The sequence below is a fragment of the Mchenga conophoros genome, linkage group LG20, assembly GCF_057382185.1.
Source record: "Mchenga conophoros isolate Kocher_MC1m ecotype Shallow Benthic linkage group LG20, M_conophoros_male_GT1.1, whole genome shotgun sequence".
In the NCBI taxonomy this organism is placed as follows: domain Eukaryota; kingdom Metazoa; phylum Chordata; class Actinopteri; order Cichliformes; family Cichlidae; genus Mchenga; species Mchenga conophoros.
In genome coordinates, this window is record NC_140545.1 from 1626525 (window position 1) to 1649342 (window position 22818).

The following is a 22818-nucleotide window of genomic DNA, read 5'->3' on the forward strand; positions in this document are numbered from 1 at the left end:
TCTCCAAAACCAAACCAAAGTAGTATTTCAAAAATACTTTATTAACATGTTTGTCATGTTTCAGACATTCAAAACTTCCTGCTCCTGTTTGTAAAGCAGCTTCAATCAACCTTTTCTCAAATTTCGTTGTGACATTTAAGACCGAGCCACTGGCCAGACATTAGCCCACGCCCACTCCAAGTGGAAGAACGTCCTGCTTTTGTTATTGTGGCAAGATGAATATTTGTACGATGTAATACACAAACAATTTGATCTGGGCTCTTTCTGAGCAGGAGTGCATACAGCCTTTGCCCTGTACTTCTTTATTTTGGCTCTGAAGGAGACACATGCGTAAACTCTGGCGTTTCATTCCCCAATATGTTTTTTTTTTTTTTAATTCAAATTCTGTTTTACAGTTTTGTCACATTGGTGTAAAATCTCTTCATCTTTACGGTTCTAGCTTAGGGCCAAAAGACATCACTGTTACTCTGGTTTTTGCCTGTTCACAACTCAAAGAACGACCATACAGTGACTAAGGGCTCCTGTACACCACGCAATGATGTTTGAGCTGCTAATCTAGTTGTCAGCTACTTTTACACACAGACTAGGCTGATGTTATGTAATATTAATATGGCTGTATATTGTGTGCATTCATCCACAGTGAGTCCAGTACACAGTATTGTGAGATGACTGTATACTGGACCTCAAACAGTACAGGCAGGATGCAGGGCTCATCGGGGGGAAGCTGTAATGACGTCTGCCAGAGCCAGTGTGAGCACGACTGCACATATTGTGTCCAAGACAATAGACCACTGTCTGCAGTGCCAGTTTAAGCCATCGCCATGGAGAAAGACAGAGACCGAGGTGCGGGCCGAAGCCTCTCCATACAGTCGCTCCTGCATTACTTTATGTAGGTTTCAGTGGATTAATGAAGTGTGAACAGGCTGTAAATTTAGTCCTTTGTGTCAGAAGAGAAAGCTGTGGAAAACAGCACTCTGCTGACACAGCACTTGGTGAAATAGAACTTTCGGGGTCTAAAATAAATTGTCTGACAAAAAAGGAATCAGGACTGAAGCTGATGTATAAAAGGAGACTAAGTGGCACACACAGGTTGAAGAGAAGCAGAGGAAAACAGCAGACGTAAAGCTGTGTGCAGCTCATAGCTGTGAGAGAAAGTCCACAAAACCCTTCTCTGTAAACAAACATAACACAGTGCCCAATGCATGACATTTATAAAGTATATGCACATAAATACAAACATACATATAAAAGTAAAGTAAGCGGGTTGGTCCTTCAAACAAGCTTGTGTTCTGGTAGAGAACAAACAGGAAAGAAGCAATAACAGAGTGAGCTGCAGAGGAGGCTGCTTTAAAAAAAGACGGCTGATTTGTTTTGCTTTTAAACAGGTGTGTCAGTCTTTCATATTTGCCGGCGGCACATCTGCGTCTGTGAAGTCCATGGAAGCCATTGATTTAAGGTTTCGCTAGGTTTGCTCTGTGTGTCGGGGAGGGGCTAGTCCTCCCTCAGGTGCTGTGGCCAACACTCTGGCTGTTCACAGAATCTGGCAGCCACCCCTCTTCTTACGCTTGCGCACCTGCAGTGCCGCTCTGGTCGCCATCTCAAACACGTCCCGCACTCCGTCCTTGGTCTTGGCTGAACACTCCAGGTAGCCAAAGGCACTGATGCGGTTGGCCATGTCTCTGCCCTCTTCAGGCTTTACTGGTTCCTGGGTGTCATATATAGAAAGCCAGTTAAAATTTCAGTGGTTGTGCGTGGACATTTATCTACTGAGAGGATGTGTTTCCTTTAACACAAAAACCAAAACCCCCCCAAATACAAGACCTGTTTCATCTTGGCGAGCTCTCTGCGTGTGTGTTCATCATTCCTAAGGTCCTTCTTGTTGCCCACGAGGATGATTGGGACATTGGGACAAAAGTGCTTCACTTCAGGTGTCCATTTCTCAGGAATGTTCTCTAAAAGAATAAAGAAAAACTCCATATATGAAAATCAGAGCATTAGTTTTGCACCAGACCTTTTTCCTCCTGTAAGGACAGTCACTAGTTTCCCTTGTGACTGTGCACCAAAAAAAAATACCAAGAGGTCACTGAGAGCTAGTGTCACACACAGTCGGCAAAACAAGCGATTTCTCTCTGAACAGAGATTACATTTTGTGTTAGAGTAGGAATATCCTAAAGCATGGATGAGGAAAGCAAAGACTGGCTGTAATGCTAAGTTACAACCCTTATTTTCGCTCTTCTAAAAGACATTTATAGTACTTCGTGACTTTTGTCTTCTCTGTGGCCATGGCAATGTTAAAGGACTGACAACACAACAAAAGTAAACACAAGCATCCCACACTACCGGTTGCTCCACATATCTAACCAAGCCCAGAGACCGTGACGCTCTGCTAAGCTTTGCTTAACACCTAAGGACTATAAAAGAAGTTCCCTGCTGAGATTTTGAGGAGATGCTGAGGTGGTAGAGGAAACTGCATTTAAAAGCTGCGCCCAAAAAGTTTCCTGCATCTCATCCATAGTAACTGCATGTTCCTGGTGAACCCTCTCCAGTCCGTCATGTCTACCATAGCAATCAAAGCTACAAAGGTCAGCTGATGCCCAGACTTCATTCCTAAAGTTCATTGGAGGAGCGACTGTAATCTCGTGTGTGCCTACATATTAATGCATCGTAATGCAGTTCAACCAGTCAAGTCATGACTTTTCCATGACAGTGGAAGATGGAATTTCAACAGCAGGTTACGATACCAATGAAATATGTGGGAAAACCCTTTGTAAGAAGATGTAGCCCCATGAGCAGATAAAATCTGGAACATTTCCCTGCCAGGTGACCTTTGTTGTGAAGTAATCTTACAAAAGAATAATACAACACTGTCTCAGGAACTCGGAGACTTTGCTTGTTGATTTCAGAAAAATATCTTAACTGGGGCACAGCAATGAACTAAAACACACTTTCACCGCCACCTTACCTAAACTGTCAGGACTGTCTATGGAGAAACACATGAGGATTACGTCTGTGTCAGGGTAGGAGAGAGGCCTCAATCTGTCATAGTCTTCCTGACCTGCTGTATCCCACAATGCCAACTCCACCTGAGAGAGAGGAAGACAAAGAACAAAACATATGAAGCAAGCAGCTCCAACACAGAGCACACACTTGCTAGCATTAAAATACAAAAACAGATTACAGACAACAAAATAAATCCCATTGGACAGAGGGAGGAACATAACTGAGAACAACTCAATCCTCCACTATCGGGCCTAAACAGCAAGTCTGCAGAGGTGGAGGTGGTTCCCACAGGATCTCAGCTGTTAATCAAGCTGTTAGAAATCCCTCAGCGCCTCGCTTGCTCCAGATAAAAGAAAACGCTTGCAAAAATCATTTGCGAGAGGTCAGCATGAGCTGTAGCTCTAGTTACAATGCAACCACAAGGAACTACATAGGAATGTTTAGTACACACAAGCCTAGAAATGTCACTTCATGAGGAAATTATGGCTTTTTTAAAGTCAAAACTAAACTGAGGATTAAACTGCATTATTTATGCATTTTATTCTTCTGCTGATTTCATTTGCAGTATTTTTACTACTAATCACAGCTGGAGAACATCTTGATTGTAGTCCAGAGTGCAACAGTACCTCAACAATTCTTCTGGGCTTTTCTTACATCTCACATGTTTCTTGTTGGCTCACAAGCTTCTTACCAAGATTGCCCAGACACCGCACTTACAGTCTACCACAGGAAGGGTATTTTCAATATTTAATGAGATATAACACGTAAACTGTTGTAAAATAAGCTATTTCACACCAGGAAGAACCTCAGTCAGCTGCCCTTTGCTTCTATTACCAGTAGATGTCTCTCAGGAGTCAGGTTCCCAAGAGAAATCTTTTTTTCTTAGTAATGTTAACTGTAACGTAATATAAGGTCAAACAGTGTGTTATAAAATATTTCACTGCATCAAATAAAGTTGTTACATTTTAAATTCTTCCATCACATTCAACCTACTGAAGTAAAAACCAGCTGATCCCCAATTTTACAGCACAGGAAAAAGGAACAGGAAACGGGACATTAGTCATGATGTATTAGGAGAGGGGTCCCGACCTTGCACAGGAAGGTGGCACTGATCCATTTCCTGTTGCTAGCTGGAGATCTGCAGCTTTATAACAATGAAATAGCACAAATATTCTCTCAGAGCAGGCACTTATTGCCGTCAATCTTGATGGGATGTGGTCCACAATCAACAGAGTCAAAGAGTGTCACATAAACCTGCCTGTTCCAAGAAACAGCTCAAATTTGCTCTTAGATTCTGCACTTGTGTAAATATTATATAAGCAAAAGTAGTGAGAGTAGGAGTAATACCTCTAATATAAAATGTCTCCTATTAATATTATCAATACATACACAGTGTAGTCAGTCTTTGCTCCTTTATTACAAAAGTATATCCTTATACTTTCATTTTCTTCATTTAATAACTGAAGGTTCACAGAGAACATTAGTACCCAAAGCACACGATAAACAATCTGCAAACTCGTTTTTTTGGACTCTTATTTGTTCTACTTTTCAGAAACAACCTAACTACTGTTTAAATGGCACCACAGGAGAAACTTGGAGGGGAAATACTAAAACCTAACAAATGTCTTAAACAGTGACAAGGAGCTCCAAATAGATGCTGATGTTTTGTAAGAATCACAAATAAATGGCTGAGAGCCACTGAGTCAAAAAACAAAAAAGGAAGAAGCTTTTATTACTTTTCCAAACAAAAAATAAATGTCAAATGGAAACTCGAACCTCTTTAAGTGAAGTTGTTACAAATACACAAAGGTCAAACTATTACTTCTATTTCAATAGTTTAAATTATTCATAGTCTTCAAACTGAAAACTGATATTTCAAATACGACGTATGTGCAAATTCCCCGCAGTTTGTGCGATTCCGTGTGCGTCAATGAAACTGTAAGTGTTATTACTTTTGACAGGTTAACTGGTATGAAAATAGTTATAGTTGTTTGTGCATGTTAAAGCTAAAGTTATGCCCCGGTACACAGATATCACGTTAGTAGGTTTATTTAATTATTTAATTAATTTGCACTAAGTTAATACCAGTGGCCAGAATCTCCTCCAATGATTACATCCCGCGGTTAAAGGATTTTTCTGTTGTTTATTGTTTAGTTTAGCTGCTGTTAGCTTGCCACATTTGTGCCTTAGTACTAGCAACTGGGAAGATTTGCGCTATTTAGCTAACTTCTGGTCTTACGGCGACCCCTAGTGGACATTGTAAAATATTGCTGTGTCTGAGTAGATGATGTGTTCTGATTGTTGCTTAGTTATCTTTGACCCTGCTAATTATAGTATTACCTGTTTCTGTTTCCAGACAACCATGCTTATAGTCACCTATACTGCATCTGCCACAATTAGAAGTGCATATCTGGCTGCATCACAGTTGGATTTATCCTGGCAAGCCCTGCTGTAACCAGTTCTTCTGTGAAGCTTCATTAAAGACGGTGAACTAGACTCCTGGACTGCAGCAGTCTTTCTGACTGAAGACTTGGGCCAGACTTGTATACCCAGCACTTCCAGTACATATATATTCTACAACGTACCTGTTTGGTATCAACTTCAATGTCAGCGATGTAGTTCTCAAACACAGTGGGGACGTAGACCTCTGGGAACTGGTCCTTACTGAAGACAATAAGCAGGCAGGTTTTCCCACACGCACCATCCCCAACTATCACCAGCTTCTTTCTGATTGCAGCCATCTACAAAACACAACAGTTTGATTAGTAAACATGTTTGTGATGATTAGTGAACTGGTGAGAATCAAGTGCTTTCAAACAGGGAAGGGAGCCACAGACTGTCTCACAAATCACCAAACACAAAGGTAAAGGAGAACAGATGTGCAGGGATGTGATCTCAGATGGATTTATATAAAGAGTTGTAAAGAGTACAGTACAGCACAAAATACTGACGCCAGCTTGCCTGCATCGCCTGCGCTCTACATGCTGCTGTACACTCATGACCTCTGTGCCACAATCATAATGATCTTTAACATGTCACTTCTACATCCCTGTGGCCAAGTGATATACAGCTCACACTGGTTTGGTCTGACACCTCGATGCTGCACACATTTCTCTTCTCTCATATCCCTGAAAGGCATAGATTTGAGTGAAATGTGGCTAGTCAGAGACCAAGAGGGGGACACACACACAGAGATCAATAGCCATCTCCCACGGGCTGACAATAATGGAGGGAAGGCAGCCGGAGATGGGACAACACACTGGCTGCCTGCCAGCAGCTTCAGCTTCCACCAGCCTCAAACTACCTGGACCAAGATTAGGATCAAAACCTCTTCAATCACTCTCTCACACTCACTCACACACACACACACACACACACACACACACACACACACACACACACACACACACACACACACACACTTTAAGTAATAACTGATGAAAGATGTAGTAATATCTCCCAATTATTTAAAGTAGTCACTTGAGATGATGAACCAATAAAAAACCAGATCTGCTGATTGTTTCTGTTTTATGACCTGCAGCACGATTTGTTTATTTATTTATTTTATTTTTTGCTGGTAAAAATTGAATGAATTCGACTTACTCGACACCAAATATAATTTATAGTACCTGGTGAACACAGTTTAGCAGTAACGAGTCAGACATTTCCCTCAGGAGGCCAAACTGACAGGATGACCTTTGGACTCGGTGGAAGTTTTGTTAAACAACTGTTTTGCTACTTGAAAGGTGAGAATATCTCTGGGCTCGTTTCCTCTACTCCCAAATGACCAAACGAGGGATACGGCACACACAGGTAGAAATGAAAACTCGTGGTGATTAATAAGCACAAATACACCTGAGCACACGTTTAAGCCTCTTTCAGACAGAAATGGTGGTCTGTGTGGCTAAAAAGACCCGTTTATGTTGCCTTTGCTCATTCATACCAAACAAAAACAGCATAACGCCACTACAGTGCGTGCTTTCACATGGCATGCCAGCATCCCAGTATCAGAGGCATGACGCCCCAGTCCTTTGTGAAACAGGTCTGGGCGCTTGGCAGCCATCTTGAAATGCCTCTGGGTTTTTAAAGCTTAACGACAAGAGTGTGTGTGTTTGTGTGCGTCTGGGAGTGTTAATTAATACTCTGCTGATTATTTCTGCAAATTACTTTCCGTTGAAGTTCTTTACTTTTACCGCCATCTTCCTGTTGCAGGATGTTTCCACAGACTTAAATGCCACACCTCTCATTATCTTTCACATGAGTGCCACCAGGAAAAGCCTGAGTGGAAAAGCCAGTGACTCATCACCACTAATCAAAAGTCCTATCAAATACTCATATCATTGAAAATAGAATAATAAAGATAAAAAAAGTTGTTTCCTTAAAAATGTTCTGTGGGTGGAGCGCCGTGTCGCCGTGGACTCTAAACCTTCATAAAAGCTGAAGCTAATATTTTCTAGTAGCTTCTGAAAGCCTACTTACAATGAACCACTGACCCTGAACAAGCCTCCATCATGTTGTGGGCCTCAGTCATTCTCCTCCCCTCGTGGGAATAACAGCTACTAATTTTTACCACGAGAATAAAGACGATCGTTCCGTCTTCTTTTTTCTCCTACACATTAAATCAGGACAGTGTGTTGTCAGTTTGTCTCTTGAGAGAGCCACCTGTTCTCTCTGATAGCAGGCTGCTGCTCCCCCATACATCATACTGTCACTGCCAGAGGGAAGACACACAAACTCATCCAGAAACACATGCACACGTGACTTGGAGCTACAGCGCAGCCCCAGAAAGCTTCACAAAATGGGGCTAGTCCTGCAGAGTTTGTGCTGTGATAAAATAATGCGGCATATTGATGATCGTGGCACTCAGAGCAGGCTCCCCACTGTGACAGTGGCAGCAAATGGTGCTTACTGGGGATAATGGCCCCTTTACTTTGCATTAATGTGTCTGTGTGTGCATACTGTGCCAGGACAAGGACAGGAGCAGGCACTACGAGCGCTCGTTCCCTAAATAAGAGTTACATACCGGTGTGTTCCATTACCCTTAGATTGCGGATAGAAACAATTCACTTAAAACCTTCATACAATATTCATACCATACACGGTTATAAAATATTCACACATATAAGATCTGCATTTTTTCTCATGTATTATGCAAGATCAAAAGCAAATCAATGAACTAATACAACAGTAAGTAAACACTAATAACCAGATTGACCACAGGAGGAGTCTTCTCAGAGATAAGTAGTGAACCGAGGCTTCTTTCAGGAGGTAAGAAAAGGAACTCTGATCAATTCATCTCACCCTAAAAAGTGATTTATGTCATCCTTACACATTTAAATAACCACCAAGCATTGCCTCTGCTATTATCAATCATCTTTCTCGTTTATCTTTTAGACTCCTTTAAGTGACTTCCTGGTAAGAACAACATGAGAGCAACTGGAGAGGAAGAAGTGAAGCTTGTGGGACTTCACCAGTTTTGTTATTTACCGTCATTCTTCCTCACCGAGTTTCTTCCACTGGGTCATTTTCAATAAGCTTTACTGGAAACGGAGCAAACAACCATTTTGTATTACAGTAGTAACATTGTCCATGCTGATCACTGCACAAAGGCCTCCCATAGTTAAGCATGTTAGGTTACTTGTTGTGCTGCTTGTAGCTTTGAATGTACACGTGGCTGCATTTAAAACACTTAACAAACTACAATGATATAAAACCACAACATTAACCTCATAAAAAGCAATTGCAAGAAATCCCACCCTCAACCTCCTACAGTTTTATTGTGACATGTTAGGCCATGTTCAAAAATCAGTAAGCGTGCCTTGGGTGTGTCACAGTTACAAGAATGGGATCCATGTGATGTCACAGTGGCCTTGCACCTTAAACACAAACATCAACTGTTAAGCTTTGGGTGCAAGTAAACTTTACGGTCATATTTGAGAAAATTCCAGTCAAGGCGCTCTTCATATATCACGTTTACAAAACATGTGACCAGTGTATGTCGAAATGCACTTGTGAATAACTGCACTGTAGCAAGCTCTGTGGTACTACGATCACTGCTGAACAAGCACAGAGACAAAGGCCGAGCTGAAGAAGAATGACAACATATCCTGAGTGATGAGCCATAGCGCACATGCAGCGACGGCCTAAGCACACGAGCCTCAAACAGGTCATATCAACGTGCGTGTTCGCACGTGTCTTAGGATGAACGAGCGGTTCTTGCATAATATTTGCCCTGCGTGGAGTAGCAAAGGACAAAGTTCTCATTTCCCACACAAGCAGCACAGATGCCGTTTTCTCCCTCGTTTCTCCTCGCTGGCAGGTTGTGACTCATATCTGCAGGGGTAACACATTAGCCAGTCTTGTTCACTTCAGGTGGTGGGGGTAAAAAAAACAAAACACAAAAATTGTCATGAAACACCAGGAGAAGGACTAAGACTAAAAAATAAATATATTTAAAACAATCTTCCTCTTCGTGACGTATGGACTGACCTCTAATCACAAACTCAAGGCACTCAAACAACCCTACACATAGTACCTCATTTGATTTGCTATCATGTACAGCAGAGGAGGGTGATTTAATGTTTTATATTATTTTATTTGGCTCACAATCTCAATTATTTAATGAACTGCATGAATCTCATCAATAAATCTATTACAACAACTTCCAAATGGCTCCAAATCTACAAAGCTAGATTATTTGTCGTGAAACAGTGAGGACAACACTAAATATAATGCAATGCAAAGTTGTAAGTTATTGAACTGAAGACAGTGGCAGCCAACAAAACAAGAGGGCAAACAAGCATTCTGAAAGACAGCAGAGATATTTCTGATCACAGCTTTCAGTGCGAAAGCAAAAAACCTTTTAGAAGGAATTAATTTAGCTCATCATTCTGCACCAAAAGATGGTAATCATCTTCTGACCAGCTCACCCAAACCTTTAAACAGCTTCTCTTCCAATAACACCTACCAGGCTTGGCTCAGTGTCACTGTTTTGGGGGTTTTCCATTTGGTGGTAGTACCTGGGACCAGGTTTCAATTAAGCTGAGTCGAGCTGAAAATGAGACATCAGCAGACCGCATGCCACCGATTGACCACTCCTTCACAAGTCTCAAACCTGCCATTTTTGGAACTAGGCAAACACTGCTTCAATGATGAGGTGCAGACGTTACCATCACCTCCATGTCATCCATTGTTTGTTTTGTGTTGCATACAAATGACATCACAGGATTTTTTTGGGCCGTGTTACTGTAATGATCCCACCCACATTGATGTGGTGCTCAACTGCAATGGAAAAGGACAGAGTACAGTAGAGCAGAGCCGAGTAGGTGCAAGTGGAAAAGAGGCATAGATGGCCCAGTGGATTTCAATTTCCTTCTCTTGATGTCTCGAGCGTGCCAGCTGCTGTATAACACCCTGCTGTGCTGTTGAAAAGCACAGCGCTGTGAGTGGGTGAAGCAACTGTGAAGCTGCATTTTGATTTTTGTTAACAGGCAGCTGTTTTGCGTAATTGGTACTGCGGAGTTCAACACCATCAGAGCTGATATGGGTTTAAAAAAAGCTTTTGTTTCCAGAGGAGCTTCGACTTTTAAATGACGACTATTTGAACATCGATATTTTATTCTTGCCACAACGAACATTTCTGTGTTCTACAAAACACATTACAAAAATCATCATAAACCACTTTAATGTCCATGTAATGCTCATCACCCGTGTATATGCAGCTTCTGATTCATTTGAGCAAATTCATTCACTCTGCCAATGTAGCCAAAAAACAACGAAGGGCTTTAACTTTACTGGACAGTGATTAGTGCTGGATGACACGTCAGCATGCATTCTTACAATGGATTTTTGAAAGAGTAAAGTCTAAGACAATATCAGTTATATCGACATAGACTGGTGCTGTTACATAAAGGTTTCTTTTGTAAAACTGCGGCAGCGTTTGCATCTCTACTTCAATAAACTCTTCCGACTTATGCAACCCCACCCCCACTCTCCATCCTCGTCCTCTGCTGGGCATCTCTAGAGGAGATGCCCAGTGTGGGCGCAACAGAAAAATAATATCTCCAAGTTTGAATATGTATGTTAACTTAATAATACAACAGCAAGTTCGTATAGACAACATACTGAGGAAAAAGTCACCCGGAGACAGCAGTTCTGCTTCTTATAAGTTTTATATTTCAGGCTTCGTTAGGTCTGAAGTTTAGAGATGTGGGCTGCACAGTTTAAGCTATACAGCAGTTATCTTGACAGTTAAACTGTTGAAGATAAAATACATTAATCACATTTAATGTGTCACCAATACCTCAAGCAGAGGACGTGAGGAATGCACACGTTCACCTCCCCCTCAGAAACATGCCACAGGGATTATCGTGCCTTGTACATTCCTGTTAGTCGTGTCGCCTGCCGGATGTCTTCCAAAATACTAGATCACAGCTCAGACTGAAGACCCAGAGAGTACACAGGCCCAAACAGGCAAAACCGGGGTGATTCAGGACAAATCTGAGAATATGACTGAAGATCTGTACCAACAATCCCATTTTCCATCAGGTCTGACGCAGAAGCAGGAAAAGGGCAGAAACATACTTGTTCTGAGTGCAAACAGAAAAATTTAAATTATCTGAGTGTCTGAACTTCCTGTTGTTCAGAGGTAGGGAGACGATACTCAATCTCTCATCTTCACTTAAAGAGACTACCAGCATCTGACCAAAGGTGGGAAAAAATATAGAATTAGTTGATCATAAAATCATCATTTTACTCGTCAGCAAGTCCTCCGTGTGACCAGATTCATCTCCCATATTTTCCTTTTCCATGGGAAGCAGCACAGCGCACCCGTGCTAGCTGTAAACTGACTGTACACTTCCAGGTGATGTATGAACAAACAGCTGTTAAAGAAAAATATTAACTGGGTATTAGCAGTTCACAATCTGACACAGTGGTTGGCCAAAGCTGCAAAGTGCATTCCATGCGATGATTAATGTCGGGTCACTAAGCGCTCACACACAGCCCTGTCTGACTGTGTAAAAATGTGGGAATACATAAGCCATGAGGAATCTCTCACCTACTTTCAACACCCCTCACCCTTTTCTTCTGAACACACAACATCCCTCTACAGCATCGCTAACTTTCTGTCTGCCAGAAAACAAACAAACATTTTCTAGGATCATTGATGTTTTTCAAGTCAATCTGAGGATTACTTTCTTGATTAATTGGTTGATTAATTAATTGTGTGATGTCTGAAATGTAAACATGAAATTAATGTGAGCTGAAGTAAAAAATGACAGAGACAGCAAAACTAAGTTTCAGTGCGAAAGCGATCGGGGACTATCCGTCTACCTGCAGGGAGTGTATGCCATCGATGGAGACAGTGTACAAAGTATGTGGTACAACTAGAGCTGGGCGATATGAGATTTTTTCATATCACGATATGTTTTTTTCATTTCAGGCGATAACGATATCTATCACGATATAAGCCAAATAACTATATTTGTAAGATTTAAATGTGCCGTTGCTCACAAGTAAAATGTGAAATAATCAGCAGCTTGTTTTTATTTAAATATTTATTTCCCATAATAAGTTCAACAGGGTAGATGTACTTAAGGAACATGAGACTTTTTCAGATAAATAAAGGCAAATATTGCAAACTACACAAAAGGCAGCCGCTAAAGCGTTTAAGTTTCAAAATAGAACAAACGAAACAGACTAAATTGTCAATTCCACTTAGAAACAAAATATTAATTCTAAAAATAAATCTTAGTTTGTTTTACAGAAGAACAGACAAAACTGACTAACTTTTGTCAATATCAAATAAACTGAGAACTAAAAGGAAATTCTCAATCTCTCCTTGTTGTATAGCTGAGCTTTTCAAACAGTTTTAACAGTTACTTCAGTCTGACAAAAGCCGAATGACGAATTAGCGCTTCCAGTCAGAGACTGAGGCTACGTCCACACGTACACGGGTATTTTTGAAAACGGAGATTTTCCGTTTTCGTTTTGAAAAATAATCCCGTCCACACATAAAGGCAGAAATGAAGGAAAACGCTGCTATGAACATGCCAAAGCAGCAGGTGGCGCTAGATTCCTAACCGTGCAGAAATGTTGGCCAATCAGAAGTCTAGAAGCCTCGGTGGGAAAAAGTAAACAAAGCTGGGGCATAGAAGCAGAACCGAGTCGTAAGTGTGGAGGGACAGTAACTGTGTGTATATGTAAGCATTTAAACACTGCAGAGAGTAGACTTAACAGTAACAGTATTGTAGAAATTCATTTCACCGAAACAATAACGTGGCGCACAGTGTGACGCATGCACCAGTTTATTGTATTTCCAGACTTGCTTTCGGCACATTTACAGTGCACGCTACTCTGTTTTTTGTCAGACTTGAAATAGCCGAAATACCTTCACACTACGGAACTTCTATGGCTCTTCCGTTCGACAATCTCTCCGGCATTGGAACCATCATCTGTTTTCTCTTCGGTCACGCTCGGTTGATTTTTCTAGTCAGCACACTCATTTCCTCCATTACCCGCTGGCTGCTTCCCAAACAAACACACGTGTGGCTTGGCACTTGTGCTGTACGTAACAAGTCACGCGACGTGACGCTGCGGCTGTGATTGGTTCGGCTCTGCGCTACTTAATTTGGATTGGCTGACCTTTTTTTTTTTTTTTTTTTTTTTTTTTTTTTTAAAGAGGACAAGAGCGGCGAAGTCTATCGCGATAGCTTAATTTCTCTATCGAGTAAAAGTTATATCGCGATACATATCGTTATCGTTCTATCGCCCAGCTCTAGGTACAACCAGTCTGTGGCTACTCCTGTTTATGCTGCCATTGGATTGTCAACTAGCTGTCGAGAAGTGTGACGTTATAACATTACGAAGAGTTAAAAACAATCAGAAGTGTCTGCTGCAGCCACTGTCTACATTTTTTCAAGCTGTATTATTATTATTATTATTATTATTATTATTATTATTATCATCATTTTATTTTTTACATTTTTAAATATATTTTTAATCTTTAATAGGGTTTTTGTGCTTCTCCCATTCCTGGTGAAGTTGCATAGTCATCTTTCTGTGCACTGTCTTTGTGGAAACCCATATGCAAACAAACAACATTTTTGGTACTATAAATCACAGATTAAGGAAAAGTACAAACAGGATTCAAAGCACATCACAAAACTACAGCTACATTCCAAAACCAGGCGATTGTGGCTCAAGAGTTGGGAGTTTGTCTTGTAATCGGAAGGTTGCCGGTTCGAGTCCCGGCTTGGACAGTCTCGGTCGTTGTGTCCTAGGGAAAGACACTTCACCCGTTGCCTACTGGTGGTGGTCAGAGGGCCCGGTGGCGCCAGTGTCCGGCAGCCTCGCCTCTGTCAGTGCGCCCCAGGGTGGCTGTGGCTACAATGTAGCTGCCATCACCTGTGTGTGAATGTGTGGATGACTGGTTGTGTAAAGCGCTATACAAATACAGGCCATTTACCATAATAATTAAGTCAATTAACCTGTTCTCATAAACAACAACTCGAAAATGAAAGTCGATTAATTACCAATCCCTAAGTGGGGCCATGCATAACGCTGATCAGCATTTTTCTTAAATTTCCTCATTAAAAAACATTTACATTATTTTTTGCCAATCAACTAATCTATCAATCAAATACTGATTATAAACCAAAGCACTAACAAACAAAGTCTAAATTATTGGTAGTCTAAATACAGCTGATATTTTGAACTGTGTCTTAAAAGCACTTTCAGTATCACAACTGGCAATTTCAGACTGGATATTTTCTTTTTTCATTAATCTGCTTTGATGAATTGCTTTGTTAAAACAAACCCACCTGTAATACCCAACATTCACATTCACCAAGCACCTAGCCATGCAATCTGCAAGAACACATCATTATAATGAGCTCACTAAATTTGAGTGGTTTAACAGGATGCCACTGTTTCAACAACTCAGATTGTGAAAATTCTTCCCACCTTGATATTCCACGATCGACTGCGAGTGATTTTATTGCAAAGTGGAAGTGTTAAGGAACAACAGCAACTCAGCCGTGAAGGGGCAGACCATCTAAACCATTCTTAACATCAGCACAAAAACATGTGCCACTTTATGGCACGGGTTTCCAGGATGAGTACTTCCTCTTGGTAAAATGTGAAGGCAGCCCCAGAACTTTTATCCCTCGAGTCCATGTAGTTCGTCAGTCATCCAGGTCATGGTAGTAAGAGCTAGGAAAGAAACTGACTGGACTTCTTTAAGTTTTGTAAAGACATTTTCCCCTCTCAGTTCTGAACTGAAGGAGCATCTTGTATTAGAGGTAAAATGTCTTCACGTTGAGTCACTTTCCTTCCAAGCTACTTAGATGTTTATCTCTAGAGTATATCCTAATATACTGGTCAGCCAAGCTAACATTTTCAAGGTTGAATCAAACTTAAGAGCAGAAGTGACTGCTCAAGATCCAGGCCAGGGAAGGAGCTAAAGTCAGAGAACCTAGCTGGAGCCCAAAATAGGACAGAGCCATTGAGACTCACCCAACCCAATTTATCACCGTGCACACAACTCGGCTGAGAGCAGAGGACGAAAGAGAGAAATCTCACACAGAATCATCCCTTCACCCGCCTCTTGGTTGCAGTACAAACAAAAGTCAGAAAGCTGGAGGGAGGAAAGCGAAGCACTGTGGTCAAAACTAGAACACGAGTTGCTGCAGCAGCAAACGATATGGAGAAACTTAAAAGCATTAAAGTGCAGCAACGAGGCCTTTGATTAATATTCCATGAGTATAAAATAAACAAATCTTTGAATTAGTCATGGGCTGTCTTGGGAAAATAGCTAATCAGGACTTGGATAGAAATGAGGAATGCATTTTCGCTTTCCAAGATTATAAAGTGTGCATATGCACAGACACGCACCACCTCAGCTCGGCGTGGTGAAGGAGCCGACTTGATTGCACCCTGTTCCTAACTCTGTTTGCTCTTTTAGCTCCTCTTTTCTACCCATCCTCCTCCAGGCTCTTGTTCTCAATCAGCCCTCATCTCATCCCTCGCGTTCTCCCTCTGTGTTGCAGTGTGATGTCACCATCAGGGAGCTAATGTTGCATATCCTTAGGGCGCCGCATCCCTGCTTCTTTCTGATTCACACACGCAGCACAAATGAAATCTGAAAACGAAAGCTGACACACATGTGCACTGCCTGTATGGAGTCAATCCTCCAACTGTGTCTCTCATCTGTCCTGTCAGCCTGTGAAGCTGTGTGAGAAGCGAGTGCATTTTATCGAATGTAGCACTGAATCCTCTGAAATAGCTCATCAAATCTTATTAGGTTTAGCCATCAACAGTTGGAAGTAATTGAAGGCGAAAAGAACTACAAACCAACTACAAAGGCATGATCTTTAGATGCTGACAAGAATAATCAAAAACATGTTTTTACACTGTCTGAAAAGATGTATCCAGTTAATAGCTGCAGTCCAATTAGGCTAAAAACTGAAGCGCCAATTGCACAACTATTAGGATTGAAAGAATATAAACGGAGGGTTGCAAAGAACAATTATGTTCATTATTGATTTTCAAGATTAGTCCATATTTTTTTGGCAATGCAGTGTAAAGAGGACTTCTTTAAAATGGCTTTTTTAATGCAGTCAGTACTACAAAAGACGGGGAAAAACCAGCAGAAATCAGAACTGATAACTGGTGACACCAACTGAAAGCATTTACCAAAGAGCAGCCAAACGTTCTGCTGGAGCAAATACAGTGTCGATCCAAGCAATTTCCCAAAGGGAATCTTGACTCAACATGGAACAGGCTACAAGAGTCTGAGAGAGCAGTACTTCTGAAGTCTGTCAGGAGAAAAAAAAATGTTTACATTATCCTTTTAAGGCTTCCTGAAACCTCAAACCCCAAGATCCAAACAGGAAACACTCCCAGACTTTTTTTTTCTCTTTTTTTGTCTGCATGCTGCCCATGTGTGGTACACCCCACATCCAACGGATGCAATCTTCCATGCAGCCATGCTTGTCGATTGCAGACAAATGACTAGAAAACTGAAAAACATGTGTGCTTCATCAGCGTGTAAAACAAGCTCCAGTTTGATCCGTTTCCAGGAAGACTGGCTTTCTTGGAAATCGCTACTATTGGAAGGTGGTCCATTCTAATACTTTGAAGATCTATAAGCACATCAGCTGATAAACACCTATGGTTTTAACAACCTTCGAACTCCCCATAGAAAGGAAAAAAGATCAAATCTCAGCACTCAAATCTAAACAAACCCTCCCATTTTTTAGCACCAACTTCCTAAATCGTTGCGTTTTACGTTTTTATCGAGTGCTAGTAGTGTGCTTCCTAAAGGTTAGGTGGCCGCAATCAATCGTTGAAAAGTAAAAATACAGCAGAGCGGGTCAGTCAAATGTCAAGAGGAACAAAACGAGGTGCAAACACCAGGGTGAAAGGACCTCTGGCTATAAAGGCATACATGCAGCTTTTGATCCACATTAGTCTTTCATGAAAGCTTTCATGACCTACAAAGCTATTCAGCTGTCTGTCTGGCCTCAATACTGGAAAAAGACGAGAAAAGGTCACATACTAAAAAAAATAAATAATAAATGGATCTTTGGCAGTTCCATCAGTTGGAGACAACGTCTTATTTTTATAGGAAATACAGTCCTCTGTGAGTATTTTAGGACAACTTAAATCCTATACACAGAACAAGGCCTGTTCCAGTAATAGTTAAGGCCTAATGGACGTGTAGTTGTCCATTTGTTTTTTACTCCCCCTCAAGTCGAGCTTTTCTGCCGTAAACAAAACTGATGAGCAACTGGAGGAAATGGGAAATTTTCTCATTGGCTAATGATTTGCGACTAATCCTCACTTGCGACTCTAATAACGACCATATTATCCAACCCATTTTTTTATTCAGTATAAAATGAAACTAGCAACCAAGACCATAAAGATAAGAAAAGTGCTAACTGAGGTCACATGTGAAGGGAGCCGAGGACTTATTTCCCATAGATGTCTATACAACCGAAAGTCTCTCCTGCTCACTATGAACCCCCCCCCCAAAAAAAAGACAGTTCAAGGCACTTCTCAAACCCAGAAGCGATATCCCTCTTTTACACTGTCTATGCTTCTGATTAATAAGTGGATTGGGTAACCAGTCGATCGACAGAAAATTAATTAGCAGCTAAGTTTGATTTATCATCCTCATTCAAGCAAAAACAATAAGCATCAACATGGCTCTTTGCATGCAACATTTTACAGACCAAACGATTAATCAAGAAAATAACTCTCAGCTTAATCAGTAATGAAAATACCGCTAAGGATGCCTTTACTGCCTTTGTAGCTGGTTATTATATTTACACTGCTTAAACTCTTTGTGGAATCTTTGCTGTGATTAATGATGCAATATAAACAGTAAGAAATATGTGTAATCTGGGTTATCATGTTTATCCAGCGCATTATCGGAAAACCTTGCAATGCATTAATTAATGCTATGTTTTAACTTCATAATATCTGTATGGATTCTGAGAGTGTGTGTGTGTGTGTGTGTACTCTTTCCCGTGTGCATTCAATAGTATATCCACTCCATGGTCTACAACAATATCCCTACTTTCTCAGCCCTAACACTGTGGATTACATCTCGTCACACGGCCACATCCTTTAATACCTCAGATCGGGGATTTCCTTTACATTTCCCTGCACTGATTTTGTTTTGCTTGTTACACTGGGCAACACTTTCACTTCTGTCCACTACCTGCTGGGTCAGCAGTTCTGCTACAAAAAAAATGCATATATATATATTACATCATTCTTCCACAAAAATATTGACGTTGCAATCACACACGCGCGCGCAGTGGACAAACCGAGAAGACCCGTTTTCGAGGACTCTTCACGTGCAACATCCTGAGTGTGCGCGTCAGCCTCGAAAGATGGGAGCAGCTGAGTTGAAGAATAGCAGAGTTTTGCAGATTTGACTCTGGCGCAGACCCAAATACCGGCAGTGCAGTTTTGTTATGGTGAACATGCCAAGACAAGGGAACAAGTCGCTGTTGAGATGTGAGGGTCTGCGCTACAGAAGCCGAGCAGCACAACAAGGGTGTGGTGACTGCCAGAGAGGAATTTCCTCGGGACAGACGAATGTAGTCTTTTGGGTTTTTTTATTTTAGTTCAGGTGAAAAGGACAGACTTCTGTCACCAAATATTAATAATTACATTTTTAAAAGCCACACAGTCGGTATCATGTATTCGAATAATTGAGCTTTCCGAGTATTCCTGCCTAAAAGAAATAAAGAAAAAACAAAAAAACATTTTGTTCCAGCTTACTGGACAAACAGGTTCTCAAACAGAAAGAACTTTCTCACAGCAATTAAAGACGGGCTCTAAGGCTCCACAGTTAAAGTCCATTTAGTTCAATTGCGCAAGTATCGAGTGGGTAGAAAGGCAACAACAACATCTTCTTTAGGATATGGTTGGAGAAAAACAAACAGGTGTGCCCTCCGTGTGTCCTTCTCCTTTGCCCCATTTTAAACATAATAATACGAATAAACGAACAATAATAACCTTAAAGACTGCTGGAAAACTTCTAAACAAGTAACAGGTTTCAACTCACCGAGGTGCTGCTGGAATCTTAAATGACTAAGGTTATCTCTCCACTCGAAGCGGTGCTTCTTAACTACTTTTCCTTTTAGTCTCAAGCGCTTTATTCACTCTACACGGCTCTCGGAGCTCCAGCCGAGTAAGCGTAAGTATAGAAGCATTTATTTCCTTACCTCTCTCAGACGTATCCTCTCAAAGTAGCGAAGAGCTCCGTGTTTCCCCTCCTGTGGTCGCCCTTTTTCCTGAGGAGCCGTAATCAGAGTGAACGGCCGAGAAGCAGCCTACAGATAACTGACTAGACCCTCCCTCTCAGGTGCATTCAAAGACCGCTCGGAGACTCAAAGTTCTTTTGGTTTCAGGTTCAGGAGTGTTTCGACTACCTGCTATTTTGTCAACAAGCTTGTTTTCGCCACTTGAAAAACAAAAGCAAGCTATAACTATCATAATTATGTATAATTATCACAAATTTGTCACAAAATCGACTGTCTAACTCAAGGTTCTGAGAAAATAAGACGAATGGGAAGAGCAAATTGAAATTTGGAGGTATAAGGTAGAAACTTTGAATTAATGACTTGAAATTTTGACTTATGGGTGGCAAAACAAACAAACAAACAAACACGCACACACATACATATACACTGATATGCACACACTCATCCCCCCTCCCTTTCCAAACGCCTTCGATGCTTGTTCCCTCCTGGGAACTCGGCGGGTCTGAGCCCGCGCTGGAATGGTAGCGCGAATGTTTCCTGTCCTCATGCTGTCCTCCCAGGAGCCCAGCATAAGCAGAGGTCTCTTTTTTTCCTCTTGAACTTTCCCATTGTAGTGTATATTTCAGTGTTTTTTCTGTAAAGCTACCGATCTCCGACCTGTATCCCCATGTGATGTCTGTGTTGTGTGTGTGTAAAGTCGGGGGGGATTCTATTTCACTGCAGGGCAACCTGCACGTGGCGAATAAAGCCTTGATTGATTGACTGATTGATTGATTGATTGACAGACAAACAAACAAACAAACAAACAAACAAACAAACAGGAACGCTTCTGGTGGAAACAGCTTTCCACAGTGCTGTGTGTAAGACAGTAGAAATGCCATTTCCATTGTTTCTTCTTTTATTTAGTAGATGGTAAAGAACAGCATGAAATTCTCACATCAGAGATTCTAAAATGTTTGCAATTTTTGCACTGGAATGAAGATGCAATATAAAATTCTTATAAATTTACAAACTACACCATTTGGCAATGCAGGCAAAAGCCAAATCTTATACAATGTGTCAACGTATACTCCATGCAACATAATACTCAATGTGGCTGCCCCTATTTTCAGATGTGAACAAGCAGTGATGCAAGCTGTATTAGTGGTTCTCATCACTTTACCTTACTGCAAAAAACAAAACAAAAACAAAAACTCTTGCATCCCTTTGGCGAAAATAAGACACTTTCGGCAGAGAGTGAGACACTGCATTCTTCTCCCAATGCTGAGCTTAAAAAAGTCTAACTGCACTTAAACATCGCACAGTGTTTTCGGGTGCCACCGCCTGCACGCTATTGGCTGACCGGATTTAACCGTTAAATTGGCCCTCCCCTTTACGGTTAAAGAATAATGACATCATTTATGTAAAGATTTTGTTTTCTCGTTTGTTTTTTATGGATATATTAAGTCTTCATTTTAATCTGCTGTCATTATTATTCTGTCCCCTCTGGTGCAGTCTAAGAAAATGGACTTTGACCCAAGTTATTTTCTCCCACAGTGCAACAGGAAATCACACAAGAGGGATTTAAGCTTTTTAACATGCCATTCCCTCGCAAGTTCATTCACCCCAGGGTGCAGTACGCTGTGAAAACACAGCACGAGCTCCGGGGTAGGGTGAACATTTCACCTACAGTATGAGCATTATTAAGCCACAATAGCCTATTATGAGCACTCACAATCATATCATAACAGTTCTTTAAAAGTCACATTAGGGAGTTTAATGGTACCCAAAGAGAAATAGCTGGAAGCAAATTTCTGGTGCATTAGTGTAAAAAACAAAGTCTTAGTTGTTGAAACGTTGGAACCACAAGCCTCAACAAGATGCAGTATGTAATCTGGACAGCTCTCTGCAGTTTCCATGGTAATACCCACATACTGTAGTTTCAAATATAACGGTACACATTGGCACCTCCCCGTGCCACAGAGTACTGATGCTATTTCTGTAGGTTGTCCGGAAGGGGAGCTGCTGCTGGCTGATGTGTGATTACATGAGGAAGATGAGTATTTGAGATGGAGCCACAGTTTGTAAAAGGAAAGCTGCAAACAGATTTACATGTTTGCCTCCAGCTGTTTCTCCACAAACTGCTATTATGACCCATGCTAAATGGTTCATCTTGTAGCGTAATGTCTTTTGAGATGATGGTGCTTTGGACGCAGCAGTCTAGTGCTGAGAGCACACACCCCCCCCCCCCCCTTTTTTTTTTTTTTGAATAGGCACACCCAAAGTCTGGTAGGATCTAAAGGAATCAAAGATTTGCAGTTTTAAAACTTAAAGTCAAGTCATTTGACTGGTGACTAAATTTGCTCAGATCTTTTATTTAGTGTGAGTTCGTGTTGTTAATTCGCTTTGACAGAGCTCAGTTTGGACATTTAAAATACCTTTATACCCCTGCCAGACTATGAACTGCTCCATAAAACAGAAAGAAGCTTTATAGTTTGCAGTAGATCATGAGGCATATTTCTTTGGATTAATCGTGATAGCTGACCCTCCATTTAACAACTGAGAGCCAAAGTCACAACATCGACAAGCTTCAGAGGCGTGACAGAATTTTGACGTCTGCATCTAGAAGCACTTCTTCATTTTTTAAATGTGACAGCAAAAAAACAAAAAAAGGAAAAGAAAGAGAGAAAAAAGAACTAGCAGCAACTCAAATAAAACATGTCAACATTAACAACAAGGCTATAAAAACTCTGTTCTCTAAACACCGGCAGGGTCTGCTGGCTGCAATAAAATAAATATTGAGTATTCGTTGTTGTTATGGACCCGAAATAATCACTGTTCAGTGGTATGGATTATAATTGGTGTTTCTAGGATTTAATGCCACTGCTGAGTCTGACCAAAATACAGAAAAAAGTAAAAACAATTACATTAAAGGACATTCTGAGCAATGATCCCAGAGTGTGTCAGACACTTAATGGTAATCTTAATGCCCTTTACACTGGTGTAAATCTCCACATGTGAGTTACCTCCACATGTTAGGCTGGTGTGTGTGTGTGTG

The 22818-nt window shown here is 41.1% G+C and overlaps 1 protein-coding gene across 1 annotated transcript; it reads right to left on the bottom strand.

Moving 5' to 3' along the window:
• Positions 1-20: 20 nt before the first annotated feature.
• On the bottom strand, positions 21-19894 carry LOC146550004 (rho-related GTP-binding protein RhoA-D). The gene is made up of 5 exons (XM_085260486.1): positions 19743-19894; positions 5586-5741; positions 2963-3083; positions 1822-1952; positions 21-1705 (listed from the first exon to the last, which is right to left on the bottom strand). The coding sequence occupies exons 2-5, from the start codon at positions 5739-5741 to the stop codon at positions 1532-1534; spliced, it is 582 nt and encodes a 193-aa protein (XP_085116612.1). The 5' UTR covers positions 19743-19894; the 3' UTR covers positions 21-1531.
• Between the last annotated feature and the right edge of the window lie 2924 nt (positions 19895-22818).

What these genes read in the sequence shown, in the direction of transcription:
- LOC146550004 (XM_085260486.1), bottom strand. Translation starts at nt 5,741, where the DNA reads ATGGCTGCAATCAGAAAGAAGCTGGTGATAGTTGGGGATGGTGCGTGT. An exon ending in AGACAGTCCTGACAGTTTAG is followed by an intron (nt 1,953 to 2,962) that starts GTAAGGTGGCGG and finishes TTATTCTTTTAG; the next exon opens with AGAACATTCCTGAGAAATGG. An exon ending in AGCTCGCCAAGATGAAACAG is followed by an intron (nt 1,706 to 1,821) that starts GTCTTGTATTTG and finishes TATGACACCCAG; the next exon opens with GAACCAGTAAAGCCTGAAGA.